The following is a 21,987-nucleotide window of genomic DNA, read 5'->3' on the forward strand; positions in this document are numbered from 1 at the left end:
GGAAGTGGTTCTGCAGTCGGCATCGCGCCCCCTGTGCGTTCCTTATTCGGGGGATGAGCGGCTAGTGGAGGGGCGACCTGCTCGCTGCGCCGTCTGGTGACGGAGGAGGTCGAACGCAGGCGGGAGGCTGGTGCTCCACACTGGTTCCGGGGCTCCCTGGTCCCCGTGGGGTGCGGCTGGGGAGAGGGAACTGCAGGGGCCAGTGGGTGTACCAGGGGCCACAGAGGGGCCAGAGCCTCGAGGGCTGTTTTAAGGAGTTTAGTCTTTAAAGTGTATGTCCCAAGTTCTAGTGCCAGGTGCTAGCACTGGGCTTGGCACAAGTTTATCCAGTTAAATTGACTACCACGGCCTACCAGGCTCTGCATAATCCGCCTAACATCTCACCTCAACCCTCCACCTTGGGCCCCATCCTCCAGCCTTTTATTTGGTGCTAATCATTTTCCCACCTCAAGGTCTTTGCTAAGAATGTTCTACAACAAGGGTAGATGCTTTTTGTCTCAGCCAGAAAGTCTTTCCTCAAGCCATCTTTTCTAAAGTAGTTTCCACTGTCATTCCAGCAGCCTCCTGTTAGTTTCTTTCTTATCACCTACCATTTGCTTTTTCCTTTCTTCTTTCCTTCTTTAGTCACAACACTGTTTGAGCATGAGGGTAGGACCATGTCTCTACCTTCATTTCTCTGGCACGTAATATATGGCCTAACTCATAGGTAGGTACTCAATATTAATTTGCTGAATGAAGAAAAACTTGCTGAATGAGAACGATGCCTTGTATTATTGCTAAGCTCTTCTGAAGGCACTCCTTTCCCTTGACTGTAAACCCCTAGAGGACAGAATCCATCAAATATTAGTTTGGAAGCCCCCTTATGTTGCAGGCCACTGCCAGAATATCTGCTGGCTTTGCTGGGTTAGACTTATTATTCACTGATGTAGACCCACTGCCTACGTGCCCAGTGGCACATAGGAGGCATTTCAATAAGCTGAATGAACTTCAAGGTCATTTGTTGCCTGGGCTCATCCAGCTTTTTCCTTCATCCTTCCAACATACTCTCCAGCAAGGCCCATCTTCTCCCCATCTGCATAACATTTGGAGGGAAACCTGCTAAATCCCATTAACACCCAATCATTCCATGTTAACAGCAAAGTAACACCCAGTCCAGAGGAGTGACTGGGCCAGAATCTTGTTCCTTGAAGTTTATGTGTCTCCACAATGCTGGGCTTAGGAGGGAACAGCTTTTTTCTTTACTCCAAAGATAAACACAGACCCTCTCCCATCACCCCACTTCACTACTGAGATCAGAAAAGAATGTTGAACAAGACCTGACAGAAGGTTTGTGGGTAAGGAATTTCAACACACAGAATAACTTAAAACTGGCCACTAGGTTTAGCTGCTTTTAGAGCCCACCAGCCTCAGGATATCCTCATGGAGTCCCCTTAATTCGTGCTTCACTTCTTGGAGCCCATGCTTGTTATCACCTAAACAAACAGGCTCTTCAGAGTCCAGCCCCAAAGGAACCCCACCTGGCAGGAGGAAGATGTTCCTTCCATATCCTTCCTAAAGCCCACATTCCAAGTCCTCACCCCATCCTAAAATATGCCTCTTTCCTAGATGACTGACATTGGGAATGTCCAATCCCTTCTAAAGACACACACACACGCACACACACACACACTAAAGGAGTCCACTGAAGCTTGAAATTTATTACTTTGCTTCCACCAGCACAGAAGTTAAGACAAATTTCACTACTATCCTTTGTTCCATGATGGAAATTGACAGTGTTTTCCTCTTGACTCTGACCCTTCCTTCTGCCTCTTCCTTTCCTTTTCCATAGTTTTTAAAGTGAAGCACTTTGAGATATACATTTACTGGCTATGTGAACTTTTTGTAGTTAATCATTAGAGGGATCCTAGACCAATGAAGAAACCCAAACATTTCTGTTTTATTCATCCATGGCATGTACTGATCCAGTAACAATTAACTGGAACTTCCTGGAAATATACAGATACTGGATGCTCTGGCAGAGTAGTTAAAAACAGAAGCTATGGATTCAGGCTCACTTGGGTTAGAATCCTGGCTCTGCCATTTCCTAGCTTCAGGCTTCAGCTTTAAGCCCTTGGGCAAGGCATTTAACCACAGTGAGCCTCGGTTTCCCCACCTAAGATAGGGGGATGATAGTACTGCCTGTAAGAATTATAAAGATTGTTTGGAGGGTTAAAGGACAGACATCATGGGTAAAAGCTGGCAATTAGCAAGCACTTGATATATATTAGCTGCTATTCTATAATCCCATTGGCCAAAATACTGCATATTACCACAGATACTTGGGCATTTTCTAACAATCTAAGGGAACCCACGACTTGTCCATTTATTTTAACTCTTCTATTTAATTCTCCCATGAATTATATAAGCTCAGTTATATAATAACTTTTATTATATATTCTAAAGAAATAGTAAGGCACAATGTTTACTTACACAATTAACATGCAGTCAGCACTGGGTAACTCAGAGACGCAAATGTCAACAATTTTTGTTCAGGACTCATCTGCATGATACATAAAGTTTTCACTGCTGCTATGACTCTGCAGACAAGCTTTCAAAGCTGGGCTCCCCACCAGTGGCATCAGAACCATAAGAGAAGCTTAAATAAAACAACAGATTTCTGTGCCCATACCCCCAAAATTCTGATTGAGAAAGTTTGAGGTAGGGCCTCTGAACCTCTCATTTCTGTGCCGAATACGAGACACTAGACCACCAGGGAGCTGCCGGATCTCTATTTTTGAAAGGCTCCCGGGGTGATTCTACATATGTACAATCAGGCTCTAAAATGCTGATGCAGAGCATGATCATTTTTTGACTGGATCTGGGTGACTGAGAATAGTGAAACCACAGTTAAAGCACATGTTTTTTTTTAGACCCTGAAATTACCGATTAGGTGATGGGTGTTGAGTTTGACAATAGAAAGCATTTCTCCAGTGTGGTCACGGCTTGAGAGAGCCATCAACTTTCCCCAGGTTGTGGATGGCCTCGTTATCCAGCAGTTCCTTCTTCTTGTCACTTGGTCTCACTGCGTTGTTCAGCATTGCTCTAGCCACAGTCATCACTGGCACAGAGTGACCGCTGGCCCAAGATTCTGGTAAGGAGCCAAAGAACTTCCTAATCAACCATTCACCTGGGCGAGATTCTTGCCTGTCACATAACAGAACTCTAAAGAGAAAAAGAAGAGCAGAGGAAGAGGTGGTAAATTGCATTCAGACCATACAGGATGTTACGGATTGAATTGTGTCCCCCCAAATTCAAGAAGCGCTAATCCCCAGTGGGATCGTATTTGAAGACACACCTCTAGGGAGGTAATTAAGGTTAAATTAGGTCATAAGGATGGGACCCTAATCTGATAGGACTGGTATCCTTACAGAAAAGGAAGAGATATCAGATATTTCTCTCTTTCTCTCCACTCACACAGAAGAAAGACCATAGGAGGACACAGAGAGAAGAAGCAATGTAGCAACAAGCCAGAAGAGAGGCCTCACCCAACACTAACCCTGATGGCACTTTGACCTTGGACTTGTAGCCTCCCATTCTGCAGTGTTAGTGTTATGGCAGCCCAAACACACTAATACAGTGCATAAATGGTTTTATTTGGGCACGAAGAGGATTTTAAAGAAGAAGGCAGCCAAAGCTACCCAGAAAATTTCAGACTATTCTGAACCTGGCACCACCAACCGTCTAGCCTTTCCTTCAAAGCTAAAAGTGGGTTCTTCAGAGAAGCAATCACCCTCCAGCCAACTTCTTTCATATCTTAGAAATTTGTCAGCCTCTTCAAATGAAAAACCAGCTTCTAGGGAATAACCAACAGTCGTGTACTCTTAGGCAGTATGAATACTTACCCGGGCCTAAATATGGAGTAACGATCAAATTTTAACTCTTCAACCCTAGCTTCCACTTCTCCCTGTTAACAAAAAAAAAACAAAAAACATTTTTAGTATTTAATCAAGACCAACTTGCTGTAGTGCTTAAGAGAGAAAAACAAAAATAACTTGGGGTTTTGAAGACAATCTACTTCTGCAGGTCTCAATACTAGTTAATATCCTCCCCCAGATTTTTAGATTCCAGAGAGTCTGGGAAGTTAAGGAAGAGATCAGTTAATCCTGATATGTAGTAGAGAGTGAAAAAAGATGCACCGAATGGGTAAATGGCTGCATAGTCAGTCCAGCCTGCCATGGGACCTACTGAAACAGATCCAGAGAATGACATGTTAGGAGTTCAGCCATAAAAGAACTGTCCGTCACCCCAGAATCAGTGCTGCAGGCCAGGGGACCTTAACCTTTTTTGGCTTCCAGGTAGTTTCAGGAGGTCAGAAGAACCACAGACTCCCTTGTATTACTCACTTCCTAACAAAACCCACCACATTTCAAGAGACAGAGCATCTAGATGAGGCTTTAAATTAAATTTGTTGAACAATCCATGAATTTTCACGCCAAGCATCTCTATAAACAGAAATGCCAGAGAAGCTCGGCCACAGGGATGTTTAAAAGGCCTATGAACTAAGCAGCCTGCTCGCCGCCTCCTTCTCGGCCTGTTCATACCATTCATTTGGCACTTAACCTACAGCACTGTATAATCTGCAGTAATACATTTTAATCAATATATTTTTAAAATACATTTTAATCAAGTATTAAAAAGCTTTTTTCAATGAATGCTTTTTTAATACATTCACAGAAGAGTTGTCCCACCTTCACCACAATCTAAATTTAGAATATTTCATCACCCCAAAAGAAACCCCGTACCAATTAGCACTCACTCCCATCCCCTCCCACAAGCCCTAGCCAACCACTAATCTTTCTGTCTCTATAAATATGCCTATCCTGGACATTTCCTATAAATTAAGTCATGTAAGTTGTGGCCCTTTGTAACTGGCCTCTCTCATTCAGCATAATGTTTTCAACGTTCACCCATGCTATAATATGTCATTTCTTTTCATAGTTAAATCAATGTTATTTTGTAGGTATATGCCACATTTTATTCATCCATGCATCAGCTGATGGATATTTGAGTTATTTCTACTCTTTGTCTATGATGAATAATGCTTCTATAAACATTCATATGTAAGTTTTTATGAGGGTGCGTTTCTTAGTTGGCTTTTCACAAAGATGTGTTTTGTCTCTATTAGCAACATGTGTACAAGAGTACCAGGCTGAAACTGCTATTCTTAGAAAGGTCTGCTTGCCAGGTTGTCCTTTGGCCTGTGTCTGGGAACTCAGATTTTAGGAGTGTTCCCGTCATTAGCTAACTGATAAGGGTACTTTACTATGCCTAAACTATTTGTACAAACAATGTGGTTTATGCTGAACACTTGCCTTCCTTCTGGAAGTCTGTAATTTTTTTAGGCTGAGGGTGCCTACGTGACTGACCCCCATCAAAACCCTGGACTCCTGAGCTCAGGTGAATTTCTCTGGTAGGCAATACTCATTGCTGGAGAAATGAAACACGTGTAACTCCACTGGCAGAAGACCCTTGGAAGCCTGAACCTAGATTCCTCCAGAGCTCACTCCATGCACTTCTTTTTCCCTGCACTGATTCTGCTTTATATTCTTTCACTGTAATACATCACGGCTGTGAAGATAACTATAGCAGTCCTGGGAGGCCTTCTAGCGCATTCCCAAACTTGGGGCTGGCTTTGGGGATCCACCCAAACAAGGAGATTATAATTCCTTGAGGACAAGAACCATACCCAATAATAATATTTAATCTACTCTGGAAAAGTTTAAGTATCACTGCCTCAAAGTCTCTTCTAATGCTAAGATTCTGAGCTGATCTTCAAGACCAGGGCTGCAACATCTCATTTCATGATGACTAGATAATCAACAGAGGGGAAGACACTGGAAATTATCTTTCAAATCACTCCTGTTTACTAAATATATCTGCAAAAAAGCAGTCCCTGTAGTTATAAAAAATGCATACTATAATGCATGTAATGCATTTTGGCATTACTTAGCATTTTATATTATTTAGTATTGCCAATTAGCCAGGGTTCTCCACAGTATACAAAAGATAGAAACATGAACAAACCTTGACTTGCAGATATAAAAAATTGCTTGACTTATCAGCTCCCTTAGAGGACAGCAAGTTGAAATGTTTGCACCCTCCAGCTTTTGCCAGCTCTGCAGACTTCAGGACGTAATCACGATCAACACGAACAAATCCCTCCTAAGGGTGAAAAGGATGTGAGTTATTTCCAAAAAGCTGTGAGTTCATCTTAAAGATTACTTATCAGCTTGGGTGGCAGGTTAAGAGTCCTTGCAGGGGGGTGGGGGGGGTGGACGAGGATGGGGATCCAAATAAAATGCATCCAAAAAAACACGAATGTCAGGCTTAGACCCTGGGAATGGCTCCAATATGATGCTCAGGATAGATGTACCAGCTTTAGTAGCAAGGCCAGACTGCAATGAAAAAACAAGGACAATGACGCTGAAACACAGACACCAAGAAAATCTGCAAGGAGCAAAAGGAAAAATAATATCAGGCTGAGAAACCGGGTTTCTTGTTGTTGTTTTTTAAATATTTATTTATTTATTAACTTGGCTTCACCAGGTCTTTAGTTGTGGCGTGCGGGATCTTCGTTGCGGCGTACAGGATCTTTGTTGTGGCATGCAGAATCTTTAGTTGAGGCATGTGGAATCTTTAGTTGTGGCATGCGGGATGTAGTTCCCTGACCAGGGATCAAACCCGGGCCCCCGGCACTGGGAGCGCAGAATCTTAACCGCTGGACCACCAGGGAAGTCCCCGAGAAACTGTTTTTAGTCTCACATTTCTTTGTCCTTAATCCTTTACAACCCTACCACCCTCTCTCTGTTTTCTCTATTTTTTTGTGTATCAACTCTAACATAGCAGGGTCTCACAGGGTGGCTGAGAACACTACCCACGCACTATGAGAACAAAGTCTATCTAATTTCCAATTTTTGTGTATGTTTTACAACATACTTCACACGTTAGTAAGGAGTACATCTGCAAATTTTTTTTACTGACAGGTATATAATCAAGAGTGTTTGGAGACCCCTGGTCTAGACTCAGTCCAGTGAGGGTAGCGGTTGGGTCTTTCCTAATTCACATCTCAGCATCAGTACATGCCCAGCACATGGCAGGTGCTCCAAAAATATCTGAATGAATGAATAAAAGTCCAGCGAAAGCAGAGAAAAGGTAAATCCAATTAGGAAAAAAAAAAAAAAAGAACTAAATGGCAATCAAAGGAAGAGGGGAGAGGATGGTGCAAACGAGAGAATACAGACTGATTTCCAGGGCCTAAGTGAAGGATACCGGCCTGTACCCAGACTAGGGAATTCCATGTAGTAACAGCTTCTTGGGACCACCACAAAGTCTGGCATCCTCAAACTTGGTACAGCTGAAGAGCAGTCTCAAGTCTACTGAAGCTGAACTTCATGGGTACCCACAATTATATAATGAGGTTTCATATAATAAGGATGCCAAATCTGAAGACTGATTACTACCTCAGTGATTTTCTTTAAATTAAAAATCTGCCCTCTGGTAGTTACTGACCCTAAATGTTGTATTTTGTATGGAGATATGTATCTTTCATAAGATAGATAGACGGCACCTTAGGAAACATCACGCCTAACCCCCTCACTGTGGAGATGTGACAACAAGGTCCAGCGATCCAGGAACTACCGGCTAATAAGTGAGGGAGCTGAGAGCAGAGGTGCTCCCCATTGTACTCATGTTCCTTCTTACCTCACACCATCGCCAGCTAATAACAGAACGAATTCATAACTGTGGTAGGCAGAATAATGGCCCCTCAAAGATGTCCATGCCCTAATCCCCATACCTGTGAACGTGTTAGAGGCTACATGGCCAAGGGGAATTAAGGTTGCAGGTGGAATTAAGGCTGCTCATCAGCTGACTTTGAAAAAGGTTCTTCTGTAGTATCCCACTGGGCCCAATGTAATCACAAGAGTCCCTACAGTGGAAAAGGGAAGCAGAAAAGGAGGCTGGAGTTAGGCAACGTGAGTAGCACTTGATCCCCCATTGCTGGCCTTGAAGATGGAGGAAGGGACCATGAACCAAGATATGCAGGTGGTCTTTAGAAGCCAGAAACGGTAGAGAAAATGGATTCCCCCCCTAGAGCCTACAGAAGGAAATCAGCCCTGTCCACACCTTGACTTTATCTCAGCAAAGTCCACATCGGACTGCTAACCTATAAAATTGTAAGATGATAAACTTACGTTGTTTTAAGCCACTAAATTTGAGGCAATTTGTTACAGCAGCAATAGGAAACTAATACAGAATTCAATTCTAAAACAAGGGGCCCAAGCAAACTTCTCAAACTTTGTATTGAAGTAGATCATAAAAGAAAAGTAAACATATTCTAAGTATAGAGCTGGCTATAAACTGTTCATAAACTAATAAACATCTTCTGCAACCAGCTACCAGATCCAGAAATAGAGCACCACTGTTACCCCAAAATCCTGTCTCGTCCTCTCTTCTTCTCACTGACGGAGCATTTTTAACTATGTCCACGACCTGCAGGGCAGTGTTGTTCCTCTTTCTTTTTTTTAGGTAATATAAACTTAACTCTTAGCCGGGAATCATCCCCATCTCCTTCTGTGTTGTAGACTTTGACATTCAATCCTAATAACGGACTCAGCGACCTGTCCTACACACTGATTGAAACTCATGTTGTTGCTTTCTTAAATCAGTGTGCAGTAAACCAGTTTTAATACTCAGCACATCCTGAGAGTGGGCTGTGATTGATCCCCTCAGAGCCATTCTCTGGATTGAGATTTTTACATGTGCTCAAAATGTGCCAAGAAAAACAACCCAAAACGACATCAAAAAATTCTAAAACACTCTATTTCTCTTCCACATCTATTTTCTTCCCCTCACTCCAATTCACCAGAACTCTGATTTTGATAACAGGTTCATTATTCCCAATAAAATTACATCGCTGACTAGTGAAATAAATTCCTTTCTGTTGCTGCTGCTGGTTTAGCACTATTTCTTGGAGGGATTATCAGAGTTGTCTCTGTTAAAATGTTTCTTCTTTCATCAGCGTCTTTAAAAATACGGGAAAGCTTCAGCCAATCACAAGGCTCTAGACCGACGCTGTCCCTCTCACTTAATCCAGGGCCAGTAAAGGGATAATTTGATTAAACTGAGACCCCAATTTATCTGGCTTTAGTTCTGGATCAACCTCTCCTTAATAGAGTCCTGCCGTCTCCAATTGTTTGACGAAAATTAAAGTGACATAAATACCATGGGACTTTTTCAATGTGATTAGCCAGCTAAGGCACATCAATACCACCCCAGCCATCAGCCTCTGGCGTCCCTCCTTTCACCCGCCTGGCGAAGGACTGACAACGGCTCCATGCAGGACGAGCACCCACGCTGCTGCAGAGACCCTCACACTTAGCCCATCATCCCTGCTCAATGGGTCCTGTCGACAAGGTGCCCATACCTTTCTCCACCGCTGTTCTCTGGACAAAGCTCAATACTGTCTTATTAGCAATCAATGGCTGTTAATCCAAAACGATTTCACAAATCCTCTGAGCCCTCAAGCTGATTATAAATACGCATCATTCCAAGCCCACAAACTTTGAATTTCACGTCCCCCACCCTGATGCGTGGCCTTTTAACTGGTGAATGAAACTCAAAAGCAAAGGGGTCAATGGCTTTCAAGGACTCAGAAACCAAACTTAAACGTGGACCCCGGACACTTACTCAGAGATACTGACACACGCTGATTTTCTCTGGAGTGAGGAAGACTCCCTTTATAGATAGAAAGGAGCTATCTTTAAGATCTTATTATTAAACCCTTTCTTGTTCTCGAGCAGCTCAAACAAAAGAATAGAAAAACAAACTAAAACAAGCTACTCCATATCCCAGAAACACAATTTTCAGAAAAACCATATTTAGTTTCCCCAACCATATGGCAGAAAAAAAGATGTCTCTTCTGAGAGCATTAAGTCCATTATGTCTTTGTGTCTTTATGATTCCACAGTTGGTGTGTTTTACTCTAAGACAGGAATCAGAGTCCTTCTAGAAAAAGGAAATGATTAAATAAAGTCCCACTATAAATTTCCTTTCCCAGCACCTGCTCAAAAAAATAAACACGATATACTGATATGACACAGCAGAGATGTCTTCATGGGCTCTACAAACATCTAGGGAGACAAATTCTCTAATTATTCTTTATTTTACGTCTTATGAAAATCCAAAGCTACTAAGTATTCCTTCTAATATTCTTTACCAATGCCTGCAAACTGGGAACACTGTGGCTTAAAAACAACTCATCCTGACAAGGTATTTCAGCACTGACAAGCAAGCAGGCAGGAATGAGTCAAGGTCAAGAAGACCCTTTTCCAAGAAGGGAGGATTTCATTCTGCAAAGGGTCCCACTTGGCCATATTTCTGCTTCAGATTCTTTCTCCTTCACTCCCTTTTCAATTCAACCCTATAAATTAGACTAGAAAACAAAGACACTGACAACAAATGGTATGAACTGAGACCCCATTTATTTGTGTCCTGGAGGGCATGTCTATATTTGATGTACAGAGGGAGAACCAAGATCTTGGTTAGAGAAAGAGCTCTGGATAGAAAAATAAAATCTTATAGATACAGAGGATTCCTGAGTCAATCTCTATGTTATCACACATTTTTTTCCATTTGGGGCATTCCTTTCTTTGTGTTTTGAAAGTCAGAGAGTTCTGCAGGCCAAAGGGTCTTCGGTGGTCACCACCCTCTCAGTACAGACAAGGAGACAGGGGCCCACAGGAGCTAACCAGCATACCCAAGGTCCCACAGCCATTTGTTACCCAAACAGAGGCTATGATCTGGGTCTCATAAAACATCTGGGACCTCACCACTTCACAAGTCCCCACCTAGACATCAAATAAAATAGTATAGGTGACAACAGGGGTTGGCAAACTTTCCCTATAAAGGGTGAGATAGTAAATATTTTCCAATTTGCAGGCCTCTATTGCAATTACACAGCTCTGCCATCATGGTGCAAATGTAGCCACTAATAATATATAAAGTAATGAGAATGTTCCAATAAAACTTTATTTATGGATTCTGAAATGTGAATTTCTTATATTCTCATGTGTCATGACACATTAGTCCTCTTTGAAAATTTTTAACCATTTAGAAATATAAAAACATTCTTATTACCACTGATGAAATAGATGCAAAATCCTCAACAAAATACTAGCCAACAGAATCCAACAACACACTGAAAGGATCATACACCATGATCAAGTGGGATTTACCCCAGAGATGCAAGAATTCTACAATATATGCAAATCAATCAGTGTAATACACCATATTAACAAACTGAAGAATAAAAACCATAGGATCATCTCAATAGATGCAAAAAAAGCTTCTGACAAAATTCAACACCCATTTATGATAAAAACTCTCCAGAAAGTGGGCATAGAGGGAACCTACCTCAACATAATAAAAGCCATATACGACAAATCCACAGCAAACATCATTCTCAATGGTGAAAAACTGAAAGCATTTCCTCTAAAATCAGGAACAAGATAAGGATGTCCACTCTCACCACTATTATTCAACATAGTTTTGGAAGTCCTAGCCACAGCAATCAGAGAAGAAAAAGAAATAAAAGGAATACAAACTGGAAAAGAAGAAGTAAAACTGTCACTGTTTGCAGATGACATGATATATACATAGAGAATCCTAAAGATGCCACCAGAAAACTACTAGAGCTAATCAATGAATTTGGTAGAGTAGCAGGATACAAAATTAATGCACAGAAATCTCTTGCATTCCTATACACTAACAACGAAAGATCAGAAAGAGAAATTAAGGAAACAATCCCGTTAACCATTGCAACAAAAAGAATAAAATACCTAGGAAAAAACCTACCTAAGGAGGTAAAAGACCTGTATACAAAAAACTATAAGACACTGATGAAAGAAATCAAAGATGACACAAACAGATGGAGAAACATACCATGTTCTTGGATTGGAAGAATCAATACTGTGAAAATGACTATACTACCCAAAGCAATCGACAGATTCAATGCAATCCCCATCAAATTACCAGTGGCATTTTTTACAGAACTAGAACAAAAAATCTTAAAATTTGTATGGAGACATAAAAGACCCTGAATAGCCAAAGCAGTCTTGAGAAAGAAAAACGGAGCTGTAGGAATCAGACTCCCTGACTTCAGACTATACTACAGAGCTACAGTAATCAAGAGAGTATGGTACTGGCACAAAAACAGAAATATGGATCAATGGAACAGGATAGAAAGCCCAGAGATAAACCCATGCACCAATGGTCAACTAATCTATGACAAAGGAGGCAAGGATATACAATGGAGAAAAGACAGTCTCTTCAATAAGTGGCGCTGGGAAAATTGGACAGCTACATGTAAAAGAATGAAATTAGAACACTCCCTAACACCATACACAAAAATAAACTCAAAATGGATTAGAGACCTAAATGTAAGACTGGACACTATAAAACTCTTAGAGAAAAACATAGGAAGAACACTCTTTGACATAAATCACAGCAAGATCTTTCTTGATTCACCTCCTAGAGTAATGGAAATAAAAACAAAAATAAACAAATGGGACCTAATGAAACTTAAAAGATTTTGCAAAGCAAAGGAAACTACAAACAAGATGAAAAGACAACCCTCAGAATGGGAGAAAATATTTGCAAACGAATCAACGGACAAAGGATTAATCTCCAAAATATATAAACAGCTCATGCAGCTCAATATCAAAAAAACAAACAACCCAATCCAAAAATGGGCAGAAGAGCTAAACAGACATTTCTCCAAAGAAGACATACAGATGGCCAAGAAGCACATGAAAAGCTGCTCAACATCACTAATTATTAGAGAAATGCAAATCAAAACTACAATGAGGTATCACCTCACACCAGTTAGAATGGGCATCATCAGAAAATCTACAAACAACAAATGCTGGAGAGGGTGTGGAGAAAAGGGAACCCTCTTGCGCTGTTGGTGGGAATGTAAATTGATACAGCCACTATGGAGAACAGTGTGGAGGTTCCTTAAGAAACTACAAATAGAACTACCATATGACCCAGCAACCCCACTACTGGGCATATACCCGGAGAAAACCGTAATTCAAAAAGAGTCATGCACCAGAATGTTCACTGCAGCTCTATTTACAATACCCAGGACATGGAAGCAACCTAAGTTTCCATCAACAGATGAATGGATAAAGAAGATGTGGCACATACATACAATGGAATATTACTCAGCCATAAAAAGAAACGAAATTGAGTTATTTGTAGTGAGGTGGATGGACCTAAAGTCTGTCCTACAGAGTGAAGTAAGTCAGAAAGAGAAAAACAAATACTGTATGCTAACACATATATATGGAATCTTTAAAAAAATAAATAAATAAATAAGTTCCGAAGAACCTAGGGGCAGGACAGGAATAAAGACACAGACGTAGGGAATGGACTTGAGGACACAGGGAGGGGGAAGGGTAAGCCGGGACGAAGTGAGAGAGTGGCATGGACATATATACACTACGAAACGTAAAACAGATAGCTAGTGGAAGCAGCCACATAGCACAGGGAGATCAGCTCAGTGCTTTGCGACCACCTAGAGGGGTGGGATAGGGAGGGTGGGAGGGAGGAGATATGGGGATATATGTATATGTATAGCTGATTCACTTTGTTATAAAGCGGAAACTAACACACCATTGTAGAGCAATTATATTCCAATAAAGATGTTAAAAATAAAAACTTTAAAGTGGAAAAAAAAAAAAAGACACATGCACTCCAATGTTCACTGCAGTAATATTTACAATAGCCAGGACATGGAAGCAACCTAAGTGCCCACTGACAGACGAATGGATAAAGAAGATGTAGTACATAAATACAATGGAATATTACTCAGCCATAAAAAGGAAAGGAATTGGGTTATTTGTAGAGACATGGATGGATCTAGAGACTCTCATACAGAGTGAAGTAAGTCAGAAAGAGAAAAACAAATATTGTATATTAACACATATATGTGGAACCTAGAAAAATGGTACAGATGAACCTTTTTGCAGGGCAGAAATAGAGACACAGATGTAGAGAACAAACGTATGGACACCAAGGGGGGAAAGTGTGTGTGGGGGGATGGATTGGGAAATTGGGATTGATATATATACACTAATATGTCTAAAATAGATAACTAATAAGAACCTGCTATATAAAAAAATAAATAAAATAAAATTCAAAAATTCAAAAGAAAAAGAACTTTAAAAAAATAAATAATTAATTAATTAAAATACAAAAACATTCTTAGCTCAAGGGCTGTTCAAAAACAGGCAGGCTGTATTTGGCCCACAGTCTGTAGTTTACAAGCCCCTGGATTAGAAGAGTGTATCATTAGAATCAGAGGCCATGAGACTTTAATGATGTCTAATAAGTGTGACAGTGGCTGCATTCATCACATTAATGGCATCGTCCATTCAACAGACTACAAGAGCCTGGACTTCTGGAGCCTGTGCCTACCAGGTGAGGAGACAAATGAAAAGGTGAAACTAAATCACACCCCCTCAAACTCACTAACCAAATCCTTCTCTTAACAAGGGGAAAGCACCATTCTCTGGCCCCTGTGAGGTTTTGCTCTTCACTTATGGCCAATGTAGATCTGGTTTTCAAAAGGTATTTCAACCTTCACTAGCACGTAAGTTACTTACCAAAGCAAGGTGAAGGCTATCTGGGACAACAGTACCTGGAAACCCAGCAGGTGAAGAGGACTAATACTGTCTAATACATCCAGAAAGCAGGTCCGACAAGAAGAAAAGGTTGGCTGCATCAGAATCCCCCAGGAAGCATGTTAAAAATAGGCTTCCAACTTTAGAGATTCTGATGCAATAGATCTGGATTAGGGCCAAGTCACAAAGTCACTGCGTTCATTAGAGAACTATGGCTTGTGAATGTGAAAAGAAAGAAGATTCGCATCTAACCAGCTACTGCTAAAGAAAATGGTTTTCCAAACAGCTGAAGAAAGCTAACAGACCTATCCCTAGCACCAGTGTCAAAAGAAATCTGGGTAGACTGAATTTTATGGGTTGCAATGTTACCCCCTCAAAAGTCCTGTGTTGAAGTCCTAACCTCCAGTACCTCAGAATGTGACCTTATTTGCAGACGTAATTAGTTAAGATGAGGTCATTCCAAGTAGGGTGGTTCTTAATCCAGTTTGACTAGTGTTGTTATAATAAGGAGAAATTTGGACATAGCCAGAGGCACATAGGAAAAACGCCATGTGAAGAGACACAGAGAGAAGGCAGCCATCTACAAGTCAAGGAGAGAAGCCTGGAAAAGATCCTTCCCTCTCAGCCCTCAGAAAGAACCAATGCTGACAACACCTCCACCTCAGACTTCTAGCCTTGGGAACTGTGAGACAGAAAATGTCTGTTGTTTAACGCACCTTGATTATGCTTTTTTGTTATAACATCCATCCCCAGCAAATTAAACTGAAGGTCATAGGGAAATAAGCGGGCTACTCACAAGATTTCAACACTGAATTTCTTGAAGTTGCTAAAGTAAAATGTGGGCTGCTCCAGTTACAAAACAGCTACGGAATGACACTAGGCTTGCCACCAGCTTGGCAATACCCATCCGATGCTCTCTTTTTTTTACAGAGACCGCTGCTGACCAGAATACCAGGTGGAGTGAGCTTGGAAACCTACACACCCTCCCCCACCCCACAAACAACTATTATTACCTATAGCCACGTGTGAACTTTCACCTCTTTAAAACTGCCTGAAGTTATCACAGCCTCCAAACTTCATACTGCGTCCAACCTAAATTACCTTCAAATTAAAAAAAAAAAAAAAAAAAAAAAAAAAAAGACTTTCTGGAGGAAATGTCAGCTTATTTTCTGTCACTATCCTCTTAAACCATTTAAGCCCTAACTTATTTCTGAGATTATACTTGGTTTACCAGTCTTCTCTCTTGCTTACTTGTTAATTACTTTTTATCTTTCCAAACTGATTTTGGAGAACAAAAGGTATTTAGTTGGGGGGTGGAGAACCAACTCCATTTAAAAAAATATTCTGGAGAGGGAAGACATCCAACTCCTCTGATTGAAAGTTCATTACGTGGGCTTCCCTGGTGGCGCAGTGGTTGAGAGTCCGCCTGCCGATGCAGGGGACACGGGTTCGTGCCCCGGTCCGGGAAGATCCCCCATGCCGCGGAGCGGCTGGGCCCGTGAGCCAGGGCCGCTGAGCCTGCGCGTCCGGAGCCTGTGCTCCGCGACGGGGAGAGGCCACAACAGTGAGAGGCCCGCGTACCGCAAAAAAAAAAAAAAGTTCATTACGTGATTTAGATGCAACAAAGCAATTTAGAATTTCCCCTGGAGCGCCCTATAATGAGATTTGCCTTATGTCATGAAAATCAACTGCTCTATGCCTAATGCAGTAGTGTTTTTAGTTTGCTGAGTCACCACCAAAGTCACGTTAGCACTTGAGACAACGTAACCTACAGTGTACTAGAACAAAAGTTTTTCAGTGCTGTCAGAGGGCACATGCCTTGTGACTGTCCCTGGGACAGAAAAGACTGCAGGAGCTGATCAGCAGGAAAATGACCCTTCCTAGGAGAGATACCGTGCCAATTCCCGGGAGAGTCAACTTCTCGATAATCCACACTTCCCAGCACAGAGCTCAAAACTCAGATGTGTTCCCAAGGGCGCATGGTAGAAATACAGAAGATTTCGAAATTTGTCCCTACTGAAAGCATAAATAGAATTATTCTCTGGATCACCAGAAAGCCCAGAGAAATACATCTGAGCCTAACTCCTTGGTTGGTACAAACCAATAGTTCTGTGCTCTCCAAATGATTCTGATGCATGGGCCTGTTTATAAACCTATGGTAAGCCCCCATGGCAGCATCAGGGTCCTGCATGTTTAACAGACATGTTTAACTCCAGCAAGTAAATTTTGTCAAAGGGATAAACTATAGTCAAGATATAAATTAAATAAGATGCACGTATTAACACTTGCCCAGGATCTACATAGTAAGCTCTCATTTCTAACTATGTAGTAAAATTTGACTTCTAGACAGAGGCCGAAGCAATTTGGAACATCATTAAAAAAAGAATAAAATGCGTGTTAGGACAGTTCTGCATCAGTTAAGGCTGAATCACCATTGGGGTTGAATCATCGCTGGAGGCTGAGTCATCATCACCGGAGGCTAGCTGAATCATGCCTCTGTTCTGATGTTCTAGCCCAGAAGTTTAAAGCTTGGCATGAAAACAGGTTGAAGCAAATCACTCAAGTGAGAGAGAATGCTTTAAGTTTAAGACATTTATAAAGAAACCAAAACAACTTACTGCTAAGAGCATGAGCCAGTTACTTTTACTCAGGCATAATGGTTTGCGTAAGTCAGGGCAAGTAGTGACCACGATATCTGCAAAAGGCAAGACCATGTAAATATTTATGACATCTCCAGCACACAGGCCTGAACTCAAGGATTACGCTGAAGGAAAGATGAACTTATAAGTACTATTCAAAGTATAGCAAAGGCTAGGGCAGTATATGGAATCTTAAATGATAAGAGCTAATTTACACTTAAGCACAGCAAATATAAAGCAAAAGATGGAGCAAAAATGGAATCTTTGACATTACTGACCAGAGAAAAGGGAAAAGGGTAGATTCCTTCCTTACCACCCCAGCTTTCTTTCTGGTGGTACCCAGGCAACAGAATCCAACATCATGACCTTGAAAGGCAGAAGCGTAGTCATCCAATTTCTCAAAGTCCACTACTTCTTGATTCTAGACAACAAAGACATAGCTGTATATTACTCGATGTTATTAAAACAAAACAAAAGAAAAAAACAGACAAAAATACCCCCTCTAGATTTAAAGAATAAATGACAGGACATTACTAAAGAGTCCACCCACTTAACATCAAATTTTGCAAGCTCATTTTCTCCCACCAAAAAGCAATTAATCTGAATTCAAAAATCAACAAGGTACTTATATGTCCACAGTACACACAACTGGACTAGGTGTGATCTAGAGCTCTAAAGTCAGGTTCAGTTATACTTTTCTCTCTGGAAAAATAAAAGACCTGTCTGTATACTACCAGGAGAAATACCAATGAGGTATATGTTGGCGAGGGAAATGGTGTTTGGAGTCTCAAAACCTAGGTTTGAGTCTTGGGTCTGCTACCTACTAGGCATGTTAATAATTTTGGCCAAGTTACTTATATGTCCCAGTTTCTTCAGCAGTAAAATGTGAACGATAATCTTTCCCTCAGTCTACACCATGACCCACCTGCATTAGAATCAGTCAGCAGGTGCTTGACAAAAAGGCCTATTCCTAGGTCTCACACCAATACTCCTGAATCAGAAACTGCACTTTTAATAAGCACCCTCGGTAATTCTCATGCCCATGGAAATTTAAGAACCTCCATCTAACCTCTTAAGTTTGTTGTGAAGCTTAAAAAAGAAAAGTTTGGGAAGTTCCCATCATTCAGGACTTTAAATAAAATGTTGCTTTCCCTCTCTACTATTGACTCTTTCAAAAGCATTCTCCTGGCACCATACACAATGCTGAAGAAAAGTATGTTTACAAAAAGTGCCTGACCAAAAGAGGCACCACCAAAACTCAACTGTCAAAGCACAGAACGCGATTTCAGTTTCTAATGACCACAGGTGTCTGGCACACCCCCATGAAGCCAGACGATGAAGATCACATATTACCTGCCTAAGTCTGAACAAAGATGTCCATTTTAACAGAAAAGTCCTGAGGGACCAAAGACATATGCAAAGTGACCTGATCATGGACCTGCAGGAGTCATGAACATTTATTTGTGAGACTGTTTGTTATTTGGAATGTTCTACCTGTGGGTCCAGGTTGGGTGGGTGGGGGTGTCTCAGAATTACACTACAGTTTAATTTATTGCAGTTCACAAATAACTCCATTTACAATGGGAAAGGAATCTCCACCAAGCTCAGGTTTCAAATATTTAGGGGTTAACACCAGACTGAAGTCCGGTTTATCAGTGGGTTAACCACGAAAAGTGTAAGTGACAGGAAGGGGACTATTCCACTTACAGACACAAGCCTGCAGCCCTGAGAAGTCAGGCAGGGCAAATTCTTGTAGGTGAATAACCCCACCTCTCAGTGCCATAGACCTTTCCCCCTCTGCAAAGCAATTTCTGATTCGCTAACTTTAGTGTGTAGTGGACAGGTAGACAAAACAAGCAATGGGGTTGAGAAAATTACCCAAGGTCACAGGGCTTTTTTTTCTAGAAGCCAGCTTAAAGGACCCTGGAAGCATGGCTCTTCTCTGTCTCCCTAGACCCCCTTACACTTAGGCCCCATTTTATGGGGACAAAGCCTGAGAAAAGGGCTTTGTCCAAGGCCTGGCAGTGAGGAGGAGGCCCACCTGGACCTACAATCCAGCTTCCAGTAAGGCCTCTCACAGACCAATCGTGGTCACGCTCTGAACACCTCCTGCCGCCATTGCAGGGCAATGTTCAGCCTTGCAGCATAAAATAGGCTCACTCTGAAGAAACCACTGCGGGTACATTTTTGAGTCCCAGCTCAAATACCCACCACGTTTTTATAAGCTTCCTCGTCGAAGGTGAGCTTCCTCCGGCCAATCAGCGTGACTTTGGAAAACAGGCCCTGCTCCAGGATTTCTTTCAAGAGCACTCTGCCGGTTTCCCCGCTGGCACCCAAAATAAAGACGGATTTATTCTGCATCCTGAAGTCTTCCCGAAGCCTCGGTAGCGCTTCTGTCTCGGCCATGCTACAGAAATAATATTAACAGGTGCTGGTCTCGGGATATTTAAAGGGACAGCCTTGCTTACCCTGGGAACAAAGGTTATTTGTTCTGGAGGAAGATACGGTTATTCTCTGCAGTCCGGGCGCGGGGGAAAGTGCAGAGTCACCCTCAGGGCGGGGCGCCGTATTGGTTCCCCGCTTCTGAGCCAAACCCACACCTTGCAAGAGGCTGGAACAAGGAATGCGCCCGGGTACCAGGAGGCCTCGTTCCCCCACGGTGTCCCCGACTCCGGCCCCTCCTGCCTCCGCCCGCAGGGGCGCGGAGCCCAGCTTGGTCCCTCACGCGGAGGGTTTACCTGGAGCCGGCCCCCGGCCCCGCGTCCTCAGGCTGCAGCAGGAGCAGCGCGACCACCAGCGCCGCCGCCGCCGCCGCCGCCGCCGCCGCCGCGCTCAGGGCTCCGGGCCGGGACATCCGGCCATCCCTCACGCCAGGCGCTTTCCTCCCCTCGCCCGACTCTGCGGGGCCCCTCCCCGGTCCGCGCCTACCCGACTTCGTCTTCCGGGTGACTTTGCTCTATCGCTGCTCACCCCGCCCACAGGGGCGGGATGTGGAGGGGTGGCCCGCGCGTGGACCAGAGAGTGCCTGGGCGCCGGCGAGGGGGGCCCAGAGCACGTGCGCAGCACTAGGCTAGGTAGGAAGCTCGGAGACCACTGCCCAAACATCGGGAATTTCCGGAACCTTCTCCCCGGCGTTCTTCCTCACCACCTGGGCTGAGCTCGCCCTCATCCAAGGCCTCAGCCAATAGACTTGATCTTCGTTGATCCCTTTCTAAAACCTGTAATGTCAACTGTGTGTTGGACATCTTCATCTTGAATTCACCACATCAAAACGTAACCCTTCCCTTCTAACCACCCCAAACAGCAATAAAACCAGTCTACTCCTTGCCTCTCTTCAGTGTCACTGTCCCTATTCGTCTGCACAATCTTCATTCACCCCTTCCCTCTCAAGTCAGAAATTCGGACTGTCACCTTTGATTCCTTTCTCCGCCTTACCACATTCTAGATTAATCACCAAGGCCTACTATCTTCTCTGCCTTTCAAATATTCTCTCATGTAATTCAAGTTCTCTCTGTATCTCACCAGTGTAACTGGTTTCCCCGCTCAGGTTCTAGATGGTTGAGCCAGGGCGACCTTCCACACCTGACCTCCTGTCCACTCTCCAGAGCCAAGATCCGTGGTTTAGAACACAACTATCTACACTGGGCCTATCCTGGATCCTGAAAGTCCTGGACACGAGTTAGGATCACACACCAGAATCTGAACAACACAGATAGTGTTGTGGACATTGGTCATTTTTGGCTGCCCAGCATTCAAACATATCTTATTATAGGGAATTCCAAAATAAGTGGGAGACAGGGCCCTACCTGCCACTCTAGAAGCCAAGTGAAATATGTTCCCCCCTCCCAACTCCTAGAAGATTATTATATGTAGGTGAGATCTAGACTCAGCCAATCAGACACTCTCATCCAGGTTTTTTTTTACTTTGGGGGGAGTAATAAAAAGATGCAGTGGAAAACTGAGATAGAGTTTGGTTGGGTGGAGCAAAGATACAGGATAATGGCATCATGGGATCTGCCAGTGATCTGATTGTCTGATTGTTTCTGTTTTGCTTCCTTTAATTCCTGCCTGTTTTCAAAGCCTGTTTGTTATACTTCCTGTTATTCCTGCAATAATTTCATTTTCTGCTTAAGCTACTTTCTGTTGCTTGCAGTCAAAAACCTTGACTGATACAGAGCAGAGTGGTTTGTTCCACATTGGCCTGCCACAGTGCCTGAACTCTTCCCTTTGAGCTCCTAACGATTGTCTACTAAAATGCAGCTGAAAATCTTGTCATCTAACACTGTCTCAAGAATTCATTCATCAAATCTGTTGCACTTATTTTCTTTTTTAAAAAATTGTAGCATAATTAATATACAATAAAATGCACAGGGGCTTCCCTGGTGGCGCAGTTGTTGAGAGTCCGCCTGCCGATGCAGGGGACACAGGTTCGTGCCCCGGTCCGGGAAGATCCCACATGCCGCGGAGCGGCTGGGCCCGTGAGCCATGGCCGCTGAGCCTGCACATCCAGAGCCTGTGCTCCACAACGGGAGAGGCCACAACAGTGAGAGGCCCGCGTACCTCAAAAAAAAAAAAAGCATGAATGCAAAAGGTTCAGTTCCATGATTTTAAACAATTGTGCATAC

General features: G+C 42.7%; 1 protein-coding gene across 2 annotated transcripts; it reads right to left on the reverse strand.

Annotated features, from left to right (window-relative positions):
- Positions 1-1,683: 1,683 nt before the first annotated feature.
- On the reverse strand, positions 1,684-20,313 carry HTATIP2 (HIV-1 Tat interactive protein 2). 2 transcript variants are annotated; one of them, XM_081241085.1, is made up of 6 exons: positions 20,291-20,313; positions 19,574-19,769; positions 17,676-17,783; positions 6,064-6,201; positions 3,882-3,943; positions 1,684-3,201 (listed from the first exon to the last, which is right to left on the reverse strand). In XM_081241085.1, the coding sequence occupies exons 2-6, from the start codon at positions 19,766-19,768 to the stop codon at positions 2,976-2,978; spliced, it is 729 nt and encodes a 242-aa protein (XP_081097211.1). In that variant the 5' UTR covers position 19,769; positions 20,291-20,313; the 3' UTR covers positions 1,684-2,975. The 2 variants fall into 2 exon arrangements, with proteins under 2 accessions (XP_081097211.1, XP_081097210.1); XM_081241084.1 differs by lacking the exon at positions 20,291-20,313 and adding an exon at positions 20,101-20,283.
- Positions 20,314-21,987: the final 1,674 nt, after the last annotated feature.

This window comes from Mesoplodon bidens (assembly GCF_964165515.1).
Source record: "Mesoplodon bidens genome assembly, chromosome: 7".
NCBI classification, from domain to species: domain Eukaryota; kingdom Metazoa; phylum Chordata; class Mammalia; order Artiodactyla; family Ziphiidae; genus Mesoplodon; species Mesoplodon bidens.